Below are 15,086 nucleotides of genomic sequence, written 5' to 3'. Positions count from 1 at the left end.
TTTCGTCATCACCTCGGTAGTTTGACTGTAGACTAGCTTTGCTTTAACTCCTGCTTTTCTGTTTCGTTTCATATCAAGCAAACACCTTCCTATATCAAACGGAATGACACTATTGAATGTAAGACATTGAGTTTTTAAATTTGTACTAAGATTTTGTGTCGTATTTTTCAATTCAAATTTATTTCATATGTAAGGCTTAAGATTAAGCTTAATTAAATTTGTATTCTCACAGGTTCATCATCGTAATCCTTCCTTTCTCATTTTGTAATTTTATTTGTCTAACCTTTTCTGTAGAATTCTTCTTTTCGGACAAGTTGTTCAATTTTTAAAGGAAGATGCTATTGCGTTATGCTTTCCTTTTTTTTTGTAAAATTAACACAATTTTCATGTCATTTGTCGATTTTTTTAAATTTTACCCTTGTTATATATAAATACTTACTGAGAAAGATGTATTTACATAAATGTCTTCTTTGTCTTGTTCTTCTTAAATTCCCGTGGATGTTGGGAAACCTGCACAGGCGCTGCGATCAGTTAACCAAATGATCTTGTAGATATAATTAATTTGCAATAAACAACAATAAAAACACTATGGTAACACCGTGATAATATTTATTGAACCATGAACAACATTACACACAATGATGTAAAACTATTCAATAAACAATGTTGACCATAACAGTTGTAAATGTCAGAGATTTGAAGCTCGTTTTTCAGTTCGACAACGTGCCACTGACGTCACTAGTGAATTCACAGGCTGCAAGTTAAAACTAGAACTGTTGGGAGTCACTTAGTTTTGTCTGTAGGATCGGAATGAAAAGAAAGAACTACCCAAATACAGCATCGTATTTACCAAGCCGACCACCTATACCATTGGGAATAGAGTTGTCAAACACTTATCTTTATCAGAGGTAAATATTTTTAGTTTTAAGTGTTTAGTTATGATGTTAAAAGAAGAGAAAGAATAAAATTTTACTTAGTTTACAGACATGCGAGAAACAACAACACCAAGTTAAGCTACGCAGACAACTGACAAAATATATCTTCTGAGATCATATGTGCCTGTGACACAAAACTGTTATATGTGGGTCGTTAATAAATTTATAAACAAACTACAGACAATCAACATTATTCTATTTAACGCAATTTATGTCACCATATACACATATAATTAATAAAATACAGCAGTTAGTGCAGGACTACTTTGATCAACCAGATAAAACTGTTTAATAATGTATAGCACCTAAATTATATAAAGCTTCTTATGACGAAAAACCATGTTAGTGTTACATTGTGAGCTTAAATAAAACGTAGTACTTAACTGATGTAATTAACCAAAATACTAGTTTCAATAAACATTTGACGATTTTCTTCATGTAATGTGACGTGGGTACATCAACTTCTAATATTTGGGTGTAAGTAACAAATAACATCTTATATTATGTTCAACAAACTGACAAGATATACCACAAGATGTTCCATCACTGTGATTAACATAATTCATATTCTTAAATACACAATAAATTCGTTAAGTTTTTTTTTATATTCAAGAAGTCTTTCCAAATGCTACATTAATAACAACATAATATTGATTGTTGTTTGTTTCTTCAATTTCGCGACAAACTAGTCTACAGATACTGCTCTTAGCGTCCCTAATTTTGAAGTGATAGATTAGAGAGAAGGCAGCACAGCCTATACCACACACCAATAGCTCACGAGCTAAAAGATAAAACAGAACCTTGGTTCCACAGTCCACCATGCTAATCACTGGGCCATACTTGGTCTAAAATTCATTGAATGCAGTATATTACACATCAGTGTTTGAACGAAACGTAATTTAGCATTTTACTGACAAATATAATAGGAAACACAAAAAACAGATAAAGTACCGACACTGTATCTCTATCCACCATGGTATTTTTTTACTGCGCATGACAGAACGTTTCAATATCTTACATTCAACATTTTATTAAACTACTTTCTGTTTATGTTATTACAATTAGAGTAGGTTAACATATTAGCTAATAATCCATATTTTAATAATATACAAGTTTTAAGTTCTTAATTCTACAAGGCAATATTTTTCTTAAATTCTGAATTTCCTCTAGTGTGACACACGTGACACATTTTCTCTTAGCTTGCCATCATCCCTATTTTATCCATCACCCCTTGAAAAAGTAAGAAATTAAACGTAAATTACTCTATAAATTCGTCATTGCTCAGATAACCACATTTATTATAGTATTCAACTTTGTTTGGTTACATAGCTATTGAATAGAAAATTAGACCCCTCATGCCACACCCACTTATCACATCCTATCTTTCATAATTCGTTAACAGTTCACTCTTACGTTCAATTACATATTGCTTATAACTAATAGAATCTAATGGATTTCATCAAATAATGTGTGTATAACGTTATGTTCTGAATGGTTAATGTCAATTTCACTTACCGAGTACGAACAGTTTTCCCGTGGGAAAGCTAACGGCTAGCTTGAATGAATTTGTGAGGCATCGATAGATATCTGGATGCCTCAAATAATCACTTTAATAAACAGGAAATAATGAAGTATAAGAAAATATGTTTATGAAGCAATGATGTTTATCGAACAATAATAACTCCAAGAACATACCAAGAAAGTTGTCGCCGTATGATACAATGATATTTAGTTTAATATGAACTGACACTACCATGGACAACAGAGGAATTATTTCAAAGTAGATATTCAGAGAAAGCCCCTAAACAACATCCGCTAATTGTTTAGATTTGGACAGATAGGCACTATCAACGTTAATAGGTGTTATTCAAGTTATAAACTAAAGATGAGAAACTGTCCGTTGTATGTTTGAGTTGAATTAACGCTAATCAGGTTAAAAGGGGTTAAGCAAATTTCGACGTTGCAACCAAGTAAACCTTGAATGGTGGACCAACGCTACAGTATGGGCCATTGTTTCCAAGAGGATGATTCACTGAAAAACCTAGAAGTTCGTAAACAAGAGAGAAGCATTGATCGTTTTATGATGCACCAGTAGGAACTATTTATAATTAACGAGTGTGAGAAATCACAGGCAGGAAGTCAGCCACAAAAAAATTTGAGAAATAAGGAAATTTGTCTATTTTTGCGTGCTATTAGTTTGTATTGTTTGGAGCATCTTTAATGAAATTAAAATGATTAATTGCAGTACTACGAGTAGCATAAAAACAGGCCTGACGAGGGGGAGCTACAGTCCTGGGGACGGGTGTCAATTAGGAGGTTCAGGGAAATATGGGATAAAGAATAATGAATTCTCATTTTCATAATTTACTTAAGGAAATATTGCAGTACTGGGGAAATCGCTTTGCCTCAAAAAATGTTAATTCTCAATATATTTGGCTTCTGCGCACTACAAAAAAAATTCATACGTCCATGAATGTGCCACGAATTTATGAAGACTTCAAAAAGGGGCCCGGGGGACAGTTATGTCCCCAGGCCCAACCTACATCTCGACGCCCCTGCATAAAAATTAGGATTAACTCTCTTCGACAACTGAGAGCGAGAAAAAAATGATAAAATATTTATTTCTCGTTTTTCATGTTTATTTTTTTATGCTTAATTATAAAAGCAATTAAAATGCAAACATAAGGATATTTTTAGGTTAGTTAAGATTAGGTTAAGTAAAATTAATGAGGTACTTGTACAGAACTAGTAATATATCGAGTGTTAGAGATGCATCCATTTGTAGTGGTTTAGTTGATAACTCAGTATTTTAATTTTAATTTTTTACTTATTTGATCCACAAACAAGAGTAACTATAATGACGTTGAGGATATTCTAATTGACATTATGATCGAGAATTGTAATATCCTAAACTACTATAAATGGATGCGTCTCTAACACTCGATAGGTTACTAGGAAAATCCTGTACAAGTATAACTACTACAAATAATAATAAAATAAAAATGTTCCATGAGGCACGCACGTGATCTGCTCGTACGAGTTGTAGCACTCTTCCGTGAGTGATTTATAACTTATAAGCGCGCGCACAGTAGTTAGCCACTGTTCGAAGGGCAATAAAACAATAAATTTAATTATAAATAGATGTATACTATTATGAACTTAGAGATAATTAGGATAAATGAATGTGGTATTATAAAGAAAAAACAGAAAACTTTGGAAATGTGTTTAGAAGGTCTTAGGGATTATATAAAGGATATTAGATTTTTGAGATAATGAAAAAGTATTTTTAATTTTAATATGCACATGGACTATTCAAAACAATACTCAATATATTTATGGGCAAAACTATTTTATTTTATTAGAAATACTTCACTAAAAGCAATATTTTTTGTATGTTAAAGACATAATATTAAGTGAAATACTGTGAAGATATACATCATATTGAAAGTTAGAAGTATTAAATATTCACAGACTTTAAACGAGTTTAGGCGGACCCCGAGTCGAAACAGGTAGACCACAGATAAAAAATAAAGTGTTCTATAGTGCCCTACTACGTACAATTCACAAAGTTCACCCAGCTGTTATAGACAGCCGGTTGAAATCGAAACATCAGAAGTTAAGGAGTTCACAGAGAAATATTGTTGGCAATATTATTCTGCCAACCTTATACTTCGGTACACAATGAGTTTTATAATCTGGGTTCTGCAGAAGTTAAGGAGTTCACAGAGAAATATTGTTGGCAATATTATTCTGCCAACCTTATACTTCGGTACACAATGAGTTTTATAATCTGGGTTCTGCAGAAGTTAAGGAGTTCACAGAGAAATATTGTTGGCAATATTATTCTGCCAACCTTATACTTCGGTACACAATGAGTTTTATAATCTGGGTTCTTCAGAAAGAACACAGTTCATAAGCCACATATTATATCTGTAAATGCAGGGCTTCGACTTTAATGGTGTTTCTAGAATCAAAATAGGAGAGAACAACAGAATATATATTATATGGAGCATTGTTTGTTTTGAATAGCAGTTTATAGGTAGGAGAACACCAGTTGTGAGTGGAGTAGGGACATGGTGTGAAGGTGTATTACTGGAGACAACATTTGGGTTAAAACTGAGTTGTATGAGTAATGGTAGAGGCTACGATATGGTGTGGAGGTGTATTACTCTATACAACATTCGGGTTGAAACTGAGTTGTATGAGTAGTGGTAGAGGCTACGATATGGTGTGGTGGTGTATTACTCTATACAACATTCGGGTTGAAACTGAGTTGTATGAGTAGTGGTAGAGGCTACGATATGGTGTGAAGGTGTATTACTCTATACAACATTCGGGTTGAAACTGAGTTGTATGAGTAGTGGTAGAGGCTACGATATGGTGTGAAACTGAGTTGTGGTGTATTACTCTATACAACATTCGGGTTAAAACTGAGTTGTATGAGTAGTGGTACAGGCTACGATATGGTGTGAAGGTGTATTACTCTATACAACATTCGGGTTAAAACTGAGTTGTATGAGTAGTGGTAGAGGCTACGATATGGTGTGAAGGTGTATTACTCTATACAACATTCGGGTTGAAACTGAGTTGTATGAGTAGTGGTAGAGGCTACGATATGGTGTGGAGGTGTATTACTCTATACAACATTCGGGTTAAAACTGAGTTGTATGAGTAGTGGTAGAGGCTACGATATGGTGTGGAGGTGTATTACTCTATACAACATTCGGGTTAAAACTGAGTTGTATGAGTAGTAGTAGAGGCTACTATATGGTGTGAAGGTGTATTACTCTATACAACATTCGGGTTAAAACTGAGTTGTGTGAGTAGTGGTAGAGGCTACGATATGGTGTGGAGGTGTATTACTCTATACAACATTCGGGTTGAAACTGAGTTGTATGAGTAGTGGTACAGGCTACGATATGGTGTGAAGGTGTATTACTCTATACAACATTCGGGTTAAAACTGAGTTGTATGAGTAGTGGTAGAGGCTACGATATGGTGTGGAGGTGTATTACTCTACACAACACTTTAGCAAAATTGTTTTGCATCATTTGTGATGTGAAACAGATAAGCTATAAACCAGAACGCACTTATGACATAACTGTGATTCATTAATTGGGTCAACTGTGTGTGTGTGGGGATAACATGGTGTGGGATTCGTTTAATAGAAACATTACTTAAGGACAAGATTGTGTTGTATCAACCACAATGGAGAAAAATATGGTATGAAACAGGTAAGGGGCCATTATAAATTATGTTTGGTGTTACACTGTTTGTATTACACCTTGCCGAACCACGTTCTGTATTCAACAATAAGACAAGTAGAATTTCCAAGTGAGACATTTTGTGTCTTGTATTTAAGTGAATACCTATGTCGCTAGATGAGGAAAGAATTAATAACGGTTCTAAACTGCTATCTTCTAAAGGTGCATTATTTCAGTACTTTTATAGAGATGTTTAACCCTTAAACAGCGGTAATGCTGTAGGTAGTAGCATCAGTTGATGATAGCCGCCATTTAAGGGTTAATAACTTGAATACCACAGAAGGTATATACACTGATAACATGTAGGATGTGTTTTTGTGTCGACACAAGACGGCTGAACTGTTCCCAATAAAAATGTCTTTTTCTATTGACACAACATAAATGCGTTGAAATGTCTTACAATAATAAAGATTTGATTTTTACATTTACACAACACGAGAGTCCCCCAGTGGCACAGTGGTATGTCTGCGGACTTAAGATACTAGAATCCGGGTTTTGATACCAGTGGTGGACAGAACACAGAAAGCCCATTTTGCTTAACTTTAACCAACTAAACACATCGTACGAATGTTTTTAATGAAATATTAGTCGTCAAAATTTGTTCTTCTGTTGATATAACGTCAGAATGTTGAAATTACCTGTTAATAATAAAGGATCGTTTTATGTTAACACAGTGTAAAAACATTGAACTAACTGTTAATAATAAAAGGATAGTTTTATGTAAACACGACGTAAGAACATTGAACTAACTCTTACTTATAAAAGGTCGTTTTATGTTAACACAACGTAAGAACATTGAACTAAATTTTGGTAATAAAAGGTCGTTTTATGTTAACACAACGTAAGATTGTTAGTTTGTTTTTGAATTTCGCGCAAAGCTACTCGATGGCTCTCTGCACTAGTCGTCCCTAATTTAGCAGTGTAAGACTAGAGGGAAGGCAGCTAGTCATCACCACCCACTGCCAACTCTTGGGCTACTCTTTTACCAACGAATAGTGGGATTGACCGTCACATTATAACGCCCCCATGGCTGAAATGGCGAGAATGTTTAGCGCGACGGAGATGCGAACCCACAATGTAAGAATATTGAACTAACTCTTACTAATAAAAGGTCGTTTTATGTTAACACAACGTAAGAACATTGAACTAACTTTTAGTAATAAAAGATCGTTTATGTCAACAGAAAGTTGAACTAATTGTTATTAATAAAGGATCGTTTGGTGTTGACACAATGTAAGAATGTTGAATTACCTCCTAGTAATAAATGATCGTTTCAGATTAACACAACGTTGAAACGTTAAATCAACTCTGAGTAATAAAAGTTTTTTTTGTGTTAATGCAACGTAAAAAGGTTGCCTTCTCTTATTAATAACTTTGTCAGTTACTGATAGAGTTAATGAATTTGAAACAAGTTGTTATGTATAGTCCTTATATTTGTTTAAAAATAGCTACATAGATGGTGGATGTGGCTTACGCATTCCTTCCCTCTGGTCAGGCCTGGCATGGCCAAGCGTATTAAGGCGTTCGACTCGTAATCCGAGGGTCGCGGGTTCGATTCCCGGTCGCACCAAAACATGCCTACCATTTCAGCCGTGGGGGCGTTATAATGTAACGATCAATTCCACTATTCGCTGGTAAAAGAGTAGCCCAAGAGTTGGCGGTGTGTGATGATGACTAGCTGTCTTCCCTCTAGTCTTACACTGCTTAATTAGGAACGGCTAGCGCAGATAGCCCTCGAGTAGCTTTGCGCGAAATTCAAAAAACAAACCCTCTGGTCAACAGTTTCAAACGACGAATAGCTGAACTTGGATGACTTCTACTTCTCTAAAGTTCATGTACCTCATTAAGCACGTAGTTTGAACCTAAATTTTAATTGATAAACTAGAGGAAACAGAACAGTCATCATCATATCTCCTAATTCGAAGTGTGTTTATGCAGCAACACGCTACGAGCCATGAACCCTTTGGTTTCGTAGTCCAAGCACGCTAACCACTAGACAACACCCATTTTCTGCTCAGGTTGAAAATAATAATACCAAGTTATTTTCACCGGTTTAAGTGTAAAGAAGTATGACATTGTAACTTATCACAGCTTGTTTATGATATAAGCGAAAAGCAGAGACTAGAATGAAGATTACATCACTCATCAGGATACCGCGCAAGACGCCACCTCAGAGGAGGTAGGGAAGAAATAGAGAAGATTACGTCATGTTCTGTTTCACAAAGTGTCATCAGAGGGTTTGTTGCTAGGTCATCATGAAAGCTCGACATGACAGTGGATCGTCAGAAACGACTACAGAATAGTTTAATGAACAGAGGATACTGACACCATGCAATGACATCAACAGATAGGGTGCATTGTTAAGCCGCCTTTAAATATACGGACGCTGCCTAGGCCCATTAGACCTAATTCCTAACCGTTTCTGTTCGTTACAGTTTACATACTAGTAACTTCTAATATATTAAGTGTATCTTCGCAAACTTTAGTGGACTTTCAGTAAACATTATAAAGCTTTTGCAGAAGAAAAATCAGATATTTAATGAAGTATTTTTTTATTAATATTTGTTCGTGAAAGTATCGATTCATTCTTTTTTAACTAGTACGAGATTAAAGCGATTTTAATTTTAAGATTAAAAATACTTTTCTTTGTCTCAAAAATCTCATATTTCACTTGAATAACCTCTTGAATGAATATATAACTTTTTTTCAGTAAAACTTTATATTTTTTCTGTTATTACGTTTATTACTTGATTCTTCAGCCTGTAGAAAATTCATCAAATATAATGAAAATAAGAAATTGCAAAATCAGAAATAAAATCAGTAGCTTTGGATATTTTTGCTTTATTATAAATCAAGAGGTTTCAAAGTACGTGCCCAGATAGTTCCAACTGTTAACATATCTCATAATTTTTTGTGTTTATTTTACTTTTAATATCTAAGGTTAAACGCAGTGTAAATAAAGCTCAAATCATTGACTGTCTGAGCCCGTCTTCGCGTAGCACACCGTAATACGTAAGACACTTTAGAGAGCAAGAACCTTCGTGCGAAACAAAAAAAAAAGTGTCATTCATACATACTCTTGCTCCAAGAACACAATACTGGTCTAAACAGTTTATGTTTCCTACCACACTTACAAAATAAATTTCCAAGGGTAATAGAATTGGAATTAGAATGTGTGAAAACATTTATTATATGGTTAATAATTGTGCTGGTTCAATAAACATTGTAAGTGTTAAGCCTCGCCGAGCCATTTGCATTGCAGGTATTTCAGTACTACTGTTCGTCTATTTGTATCTGTCGCATTTTCCATCATATGTATATGAAGGTGTTATTTAGGCACATACTGATAAATTTGTCTACCCTCTTGTTTTAAAGTTGCCAAGTTTCGAATGTGATATAATGTGGTTTTAAATTTACCTCAGTTTAGAAAATCAAAATAACACAAATACAATAGGCTTAATAATGTATTGGCCTACAAAAGTATACTATTTCAGCTACCGTACATTACATATGTGTATAAGAATACATGTACATATTATTATTTACTCATAAAAGTTTAACATTTAGTTATTTACTCTCAATGTTGTAAGAAATATGAGAAATACATTGAAAAACGTAGTGTCACTAAACTTTATCTATACTTGCGGGTGGGGTGTGTAGAGAAAATAATTTATGTAGGCTTCAAACATTAACGTTTGTCAAATAAAAATATATATGAAATTAAAGTATTAGTATCCTCAAAAGCCCTGTACTTTACTAGGATCTCTAAGTAAAGTATTTGTGGTTGAAAAAAATATCATTCCTATTCAGAGTTTCGACAACAGTCTTTCTTTTGCCTTCAAGTCACTTATAAACAACTGTCAGGATTACGTAGAGGGGAAAATTCTGTATCTCAGAACGGCCGGTATGGGTATTAACACTTTTATTAATGAAGCAGAGAAGGACGTTTCGACCTTTTTTAACTTGAAGATGACCTAAGAAGGTCGAAACGTTGTTCTCTGTTTTATTAGTAAAAGTGTTAATACCCATACCAGTCATAATGAGATATATTTTTACTTCAGGTGGGTTTCCTGTCATAACGAAGGGTAAACATGTATATGTAATTCTCTTTCTATTAGTTATGAACTTTAGATACTGAGTAGTAGTGGTACTAGTTAAGAACTTTCAAATGATTGATTAGAAGGGCGGAGCCACTCTATCTTCCTCGATATCGAGAAAGCATTCGACACTGTATGGCACAATGGTCTTCGGTTCCGTATGTATGAAATAGGACTACCGCGAGGAATTATTTGCTGGTTATCGAACTTTTTGGAAAATAGAAAATGTAGAGGGAACTTTCTCGGACTTTTTAACTCCAGAGGCTGGAGTCCCTCAAGGAGGGATGGTTAACCCTATTCTCTCCATCATGTATGTAATCAATATGTCACTTAAAGACCCAAACCATGGATACGCGTCTCAGTTTGCTGATGATGTAGCAATCTGGAAAAGTGCCCCTACACCAGAAATAGCAGCCACTAACTTACAATCACAACTAAATAGATTATGTGAATATTGTGAAAAATATAGAATTAAAATAAATACAGCGAAGACGCAACTAGTAACAATTCCAAAATCTACGAAATACCAAAAAGTTAAACCCCATATCTACATGAACGGAAAGCTTCTCCAAACTGCTACATCTGCAAAATTTTAAGGATTAACATATGATTCGAAACTTACATGGATAAAACATGTAAATAACATAAAAACTAAAATTTGGCGAAGAATAAACTATGCTAGGAGTCTAACTGGTAAAAACTACGGAACAACACCAGAAAATATCATTAAAATATACAAGTCATACATTAGACCTGTAATAGACTATGCAGCTCCTGCATAGATCAATGTAAGTGAAAAACAAATACAAACCAAACTCCAACCATTACAAAATATACTAATTACATCAGCATACACAGTACCAAAAACCACTTCATCAAAGTTCATACATAATTACTCAAATAAACAAACAAAACCAGATAGACTTCTGCATAGTACAATAAAATATTTTGATAAAAATTGGCGAAAAAATGAGTTGTTATGCGAACTAGACAGATATTGCATATATGATGAAGAGAGACCTGAACACCTCTCCCCGTTAAATTTATACATTAGATCATTAAGACAAAGTCATTTAAAATAATAATAATAATTGTAGTATTAGAATATAGATAAAATAAAACAGGCCACCTACGTTCTAGACTTATTAAAAAAAAATCAAAGAACAATATAAATAGACATTATCCTGAAAAGGACCTGACTATATTTATGATATCACTCCAGCCATTCTGTATTTAAATCGAAATATATTAATCTGGTCACTCTAACAAAGTTATGGAAGGAGGAAGAGGTCGAGTGTATCTGACCCTCCTGGGTATACACATAAATATACCCAAATACCAGAGAGAGAGAGAGAGACTAGTAGATTTGCTAAATATATTGATATTTCAACAAATCATAGAGGTGGGGGGGTATTTTATATTTAGCTTGTCTATATATCAAATTCTAGTTTCTAATTCGTTAGATACTTGCACATATTGTATAGTGGGCGTGATAAAATAGAAACTGAGTAATAGAACAACTGGACGTGTTATGTGACACACAATAACCGATACTTAACATTTTTTTCTTTACATTTCCGTTTAGATAAAAAAAATTAAAGCATATATGTAATTCTAAATATAAATTATAAACTACGTTTTGATGCCAGTATCATTGACGTAAGTGGTAAAAACGTTATTTAATAAAAAATTTGAAAATAACGTTCGAAACGTGCACTTTAGCCTCTGGAGGCGAGCAGGGGTTTCCATGGAGCAAGCTAACTGCCATATTGTAATTTTTAAATCCTAATGTATATTCTAAATCCTTTCAGGTAGACTGAAATTTTACGGACTAAGATAAATATCTTACCGCAGCAATTATCTTGCCCAGATATCCGTGTTCCTTTACTTGTAGGTGCTCGTTGCGAAGAAGCACTACTGTTAACACACTGACACTGCCACACAGGTAGAACACAGAAGCTAAACAGTGATACAAGAGTTCCTGAAAATAAAACAAATGCTCGGTTGCTTCTATAAAACTATGAAAAATAGGATCTCGGAATACCAAAGTTGTTAATATGCGTTTGTAGTTCTCACGAATACAGAAACAAAGTATTATAATTGTATAATTCATCTTGTAAAACTTAGAACATCGAGATATTTAAATTACATTTGGTATAAACGTGATTGACACAGAATACTGTTTTGTGTTTCATCTCTAAGAATAGAACAACAATAATGAAACTTTTTACCAAGTTTTCATTTAGAAGTATTATTAAACAGCTTTAGCTGGTGTTGTACCACAACTTTTTTTTCCTTTTAAGTATGGAGAACGAAATAAAGTTCTTACATAAATGGTTTTTGGAATGAAAGAGGCAGTCGGGAAGGAAATGGTACACGAAATTAACAATAGATACGTCGTCAAAAGGAAAGTACATATAGTGAGGAAAAAGAAGGTTTCTTCGGGTCCTGCAACAAACCATTTTCTGCCGAGTGAATTAAGAGGCCGACAGTAGTGGACCAGCAATCCTAAGGACACGATTCCCAGGACCTATAGTACATGAAGTATAAAAACGTAATAAAATCTTAACACAGTTCTGATAGTAGTTATTCAGAGATTCCTGAGACCTACGGTATATTAAACACATTAAAAACAAGAATAATTAAATCTTAATATAATTATTTTTTCTTGTAAAATTCTTAATATCATATTAAAAATGTGCTGAGTAAACAGATAAAAAAGCATACCTTAAGATAGAGCTGTAAGACAGAAGAGGATAGATCAGAACGACATTAACATAGAACTGTAACACAACAGTAAAGAGATCAGAATGATCTTAACATAAAACTGTGAGACAGTAGTAGAGATATCAGAGCGACTTTAACATAGAACTGTAGGACACAGTAGGAGAGAGATTAGAACGACCTTGATGTAGAACTGTAACACAATACTAAATAGATCAGAATGATCTTAACATAGAACTCTAACACAGTAGTAGAGAGATCAGAGCGATCTTAAAATAAAACTATAACACAGTAGGAGAGAGATCAGAGCGACCTTAAAACAAAACTGTAACATAGTAGGAGAGAGATCAGAACGACCTTAACATAGAACTGTAACAAAATACTAGAGAGATCAGAACGACCTTAACATGGAAATGTAACACAATAATAAAGAGATCAGAGTAACCTTAAAATAGAATTGTAAGACAGTAGTAAAGAGATCAGAACGACCTTAACATAGAACTGTAAGAGAGTAATAGAGAGATCAGAACGACCTTAAAATAAAACTGTAACACAGTAATGGAGAGATTAGAACAATCTTAAGACATAGCTTTATAGTGTTAATAGAAACTACAATGCTAGGAAAGTCTGAGGAATGGAAAGGCCTTTGGACATTTTGTGTTGCCTAACGGATATAAATGTTGTAGGTGAAGTTGAATAAAGTTTTCACACCATACAGAAACGAATGCCTCGTTCTTACCGTCTCTAAAGCCTTTAAAATCCCAGGGGGAGACTTCACGTATCCAGTATGAAAAGAGAATTGAGATGCTGTAATCGTTGTTGTGCGCGTTATTGTGACATCCTGTTGCATTTTGTTATTCCTGTTGAGTCCTAAGGAACGAACATGATTTTGTATGCTGCAAACCAAGAAACCAACACTCAAACAAAAGAACTTCACAAATTTGATCAGTTATAAATACATCCTGTCCGGGACAACAAAGTCACACACTTCCTCTCATCCGGTTCTCTAAGTATATGATGTAATTCTTAGTAATCGTTTTCCGGTGCACAAAGAAACCAAATAAATCATTTTCATTCTACACAATACCTCTCGCTTCTTAACCAAATAGATGCTTAGACATGAGTTTTTGGCACTATAGTTCACAGTGGTAAAAGTTCTTTATGGAATATTTTGTTTTTTTTATTATTAGGTGTATCAGCGGCAAGTCTGCGGGCTTATACCGTATAAATCAGGTTTAGATACCTGCGGTGAACAGAACACAGATATGTACATGAAAATTAACGAGCAACTGTCCCATAGGTTTACGGTATCATAACGCTAAAATCCGGGATTCGATTTCCCTCGTTGGACACAACCTATAACCCAAATGTTACTTTATATCGTTTAGCTCCGGGATAAAATATTTTGAATTATAAATGGATATTTAAAACGTGTACTATTGATTTCCGTTTTGAAAAAAACAAAATACCCTCTAGAAGTGGTTTAGCCAATTTATGAATAAACATAAAAACTAACTATATTTAAGAATAATTAAACTTTCCATTATATCTAGTTTTATAGAGGGTACGTATCTTTAATATCAAACACAGTTTTAAACTTCTGTATGATGTGGGGGTTGTATAGAGCGTAGCTCTTAAATACATGTTTATAATTACATTAATGAACATGATACTGAGGTTATGTTAACTGTAGTTATTAAATCAACTGTTAGAATTTCATCAGTCAGTGTCTTATACGGTTTGTGTAGACATACCTACATAATATACATCTGTTATGTAGACGTTAGCTGTTACATTAATCAACATTATACATCTGTTATGTAGACGGTAGCTGTTACATTAATCAACATGATACTGCTGTTAGATAGACTATAGATATTTAGTATTAGAATTTCAGTGAACAGTATGTAAAATGGAGATTATACAGAACTTATTATCACATTTGGAATTTCACTTATCAATATGATAAGTGGGTTATATTGGCCCTAGCTATTATACACCTAATCAGAATCAGCATGTTATTGGCAGTATATATGTCTAGAATTACATTAATCAGACAATATGTT

The 15,086-nt window shown here is 33.9% G+C and overlaps 1 protein-coding gene across 1 annotated transcript; it reads right to left on the bottom strand.

Annotated features, from left to right (window-relative positions):
• Positions 1 to 592: 592 nt before the first annotated feature.
• LOC143247181 (CKLF-like MARVEL transmembrane domain-containing protein 8) lies at positions 593 to 13,984 on the bottom strand. Its single transcript, XM_076494827.1, has 4 exons — positions 13,760 to 13,984; positions 12,626 to 12,826; positions 12,146 to 12,277; positions 593 to 862 (listed from the first exon to the last, which is right to left on the bottom strand). The coding sequence occupies exons 1-4, from the start codon at positions 13,868 to 13,870 to the stop codon at positions 788 to 790; spliced, it is 519 nt and encodes a 172-aa protein (XP_076350942.1). The 5' UTR covers positions 13,871 to 13,984; the 3' UTR covers positions 593 to 787.
• Positions 13,985 to 15,086: the final 1,102 nt, after the last annotated feature.

This window comes from Tachypleus tridentatus, chromosome 3, assembly GCF_004210375.1.
Source record: "Tachypleus tridentatus isolate NWPU-2018 chromosome 3, ASM421037v1, whole genome shotgun sequence".
Taxonomy (NCBI): domain Eukaryota; kingdom Metazoa; phylum Arthropoda; class Merostomata; order Xiphosura; family Limulidae; genus Tachypleus; species Tachypleus tridentatus.
The sequence above is the reverse complement of the archived record's forward strand: the minus strand, read 5'-3'. Positions and strand labels throughout refer to the sequence as shown.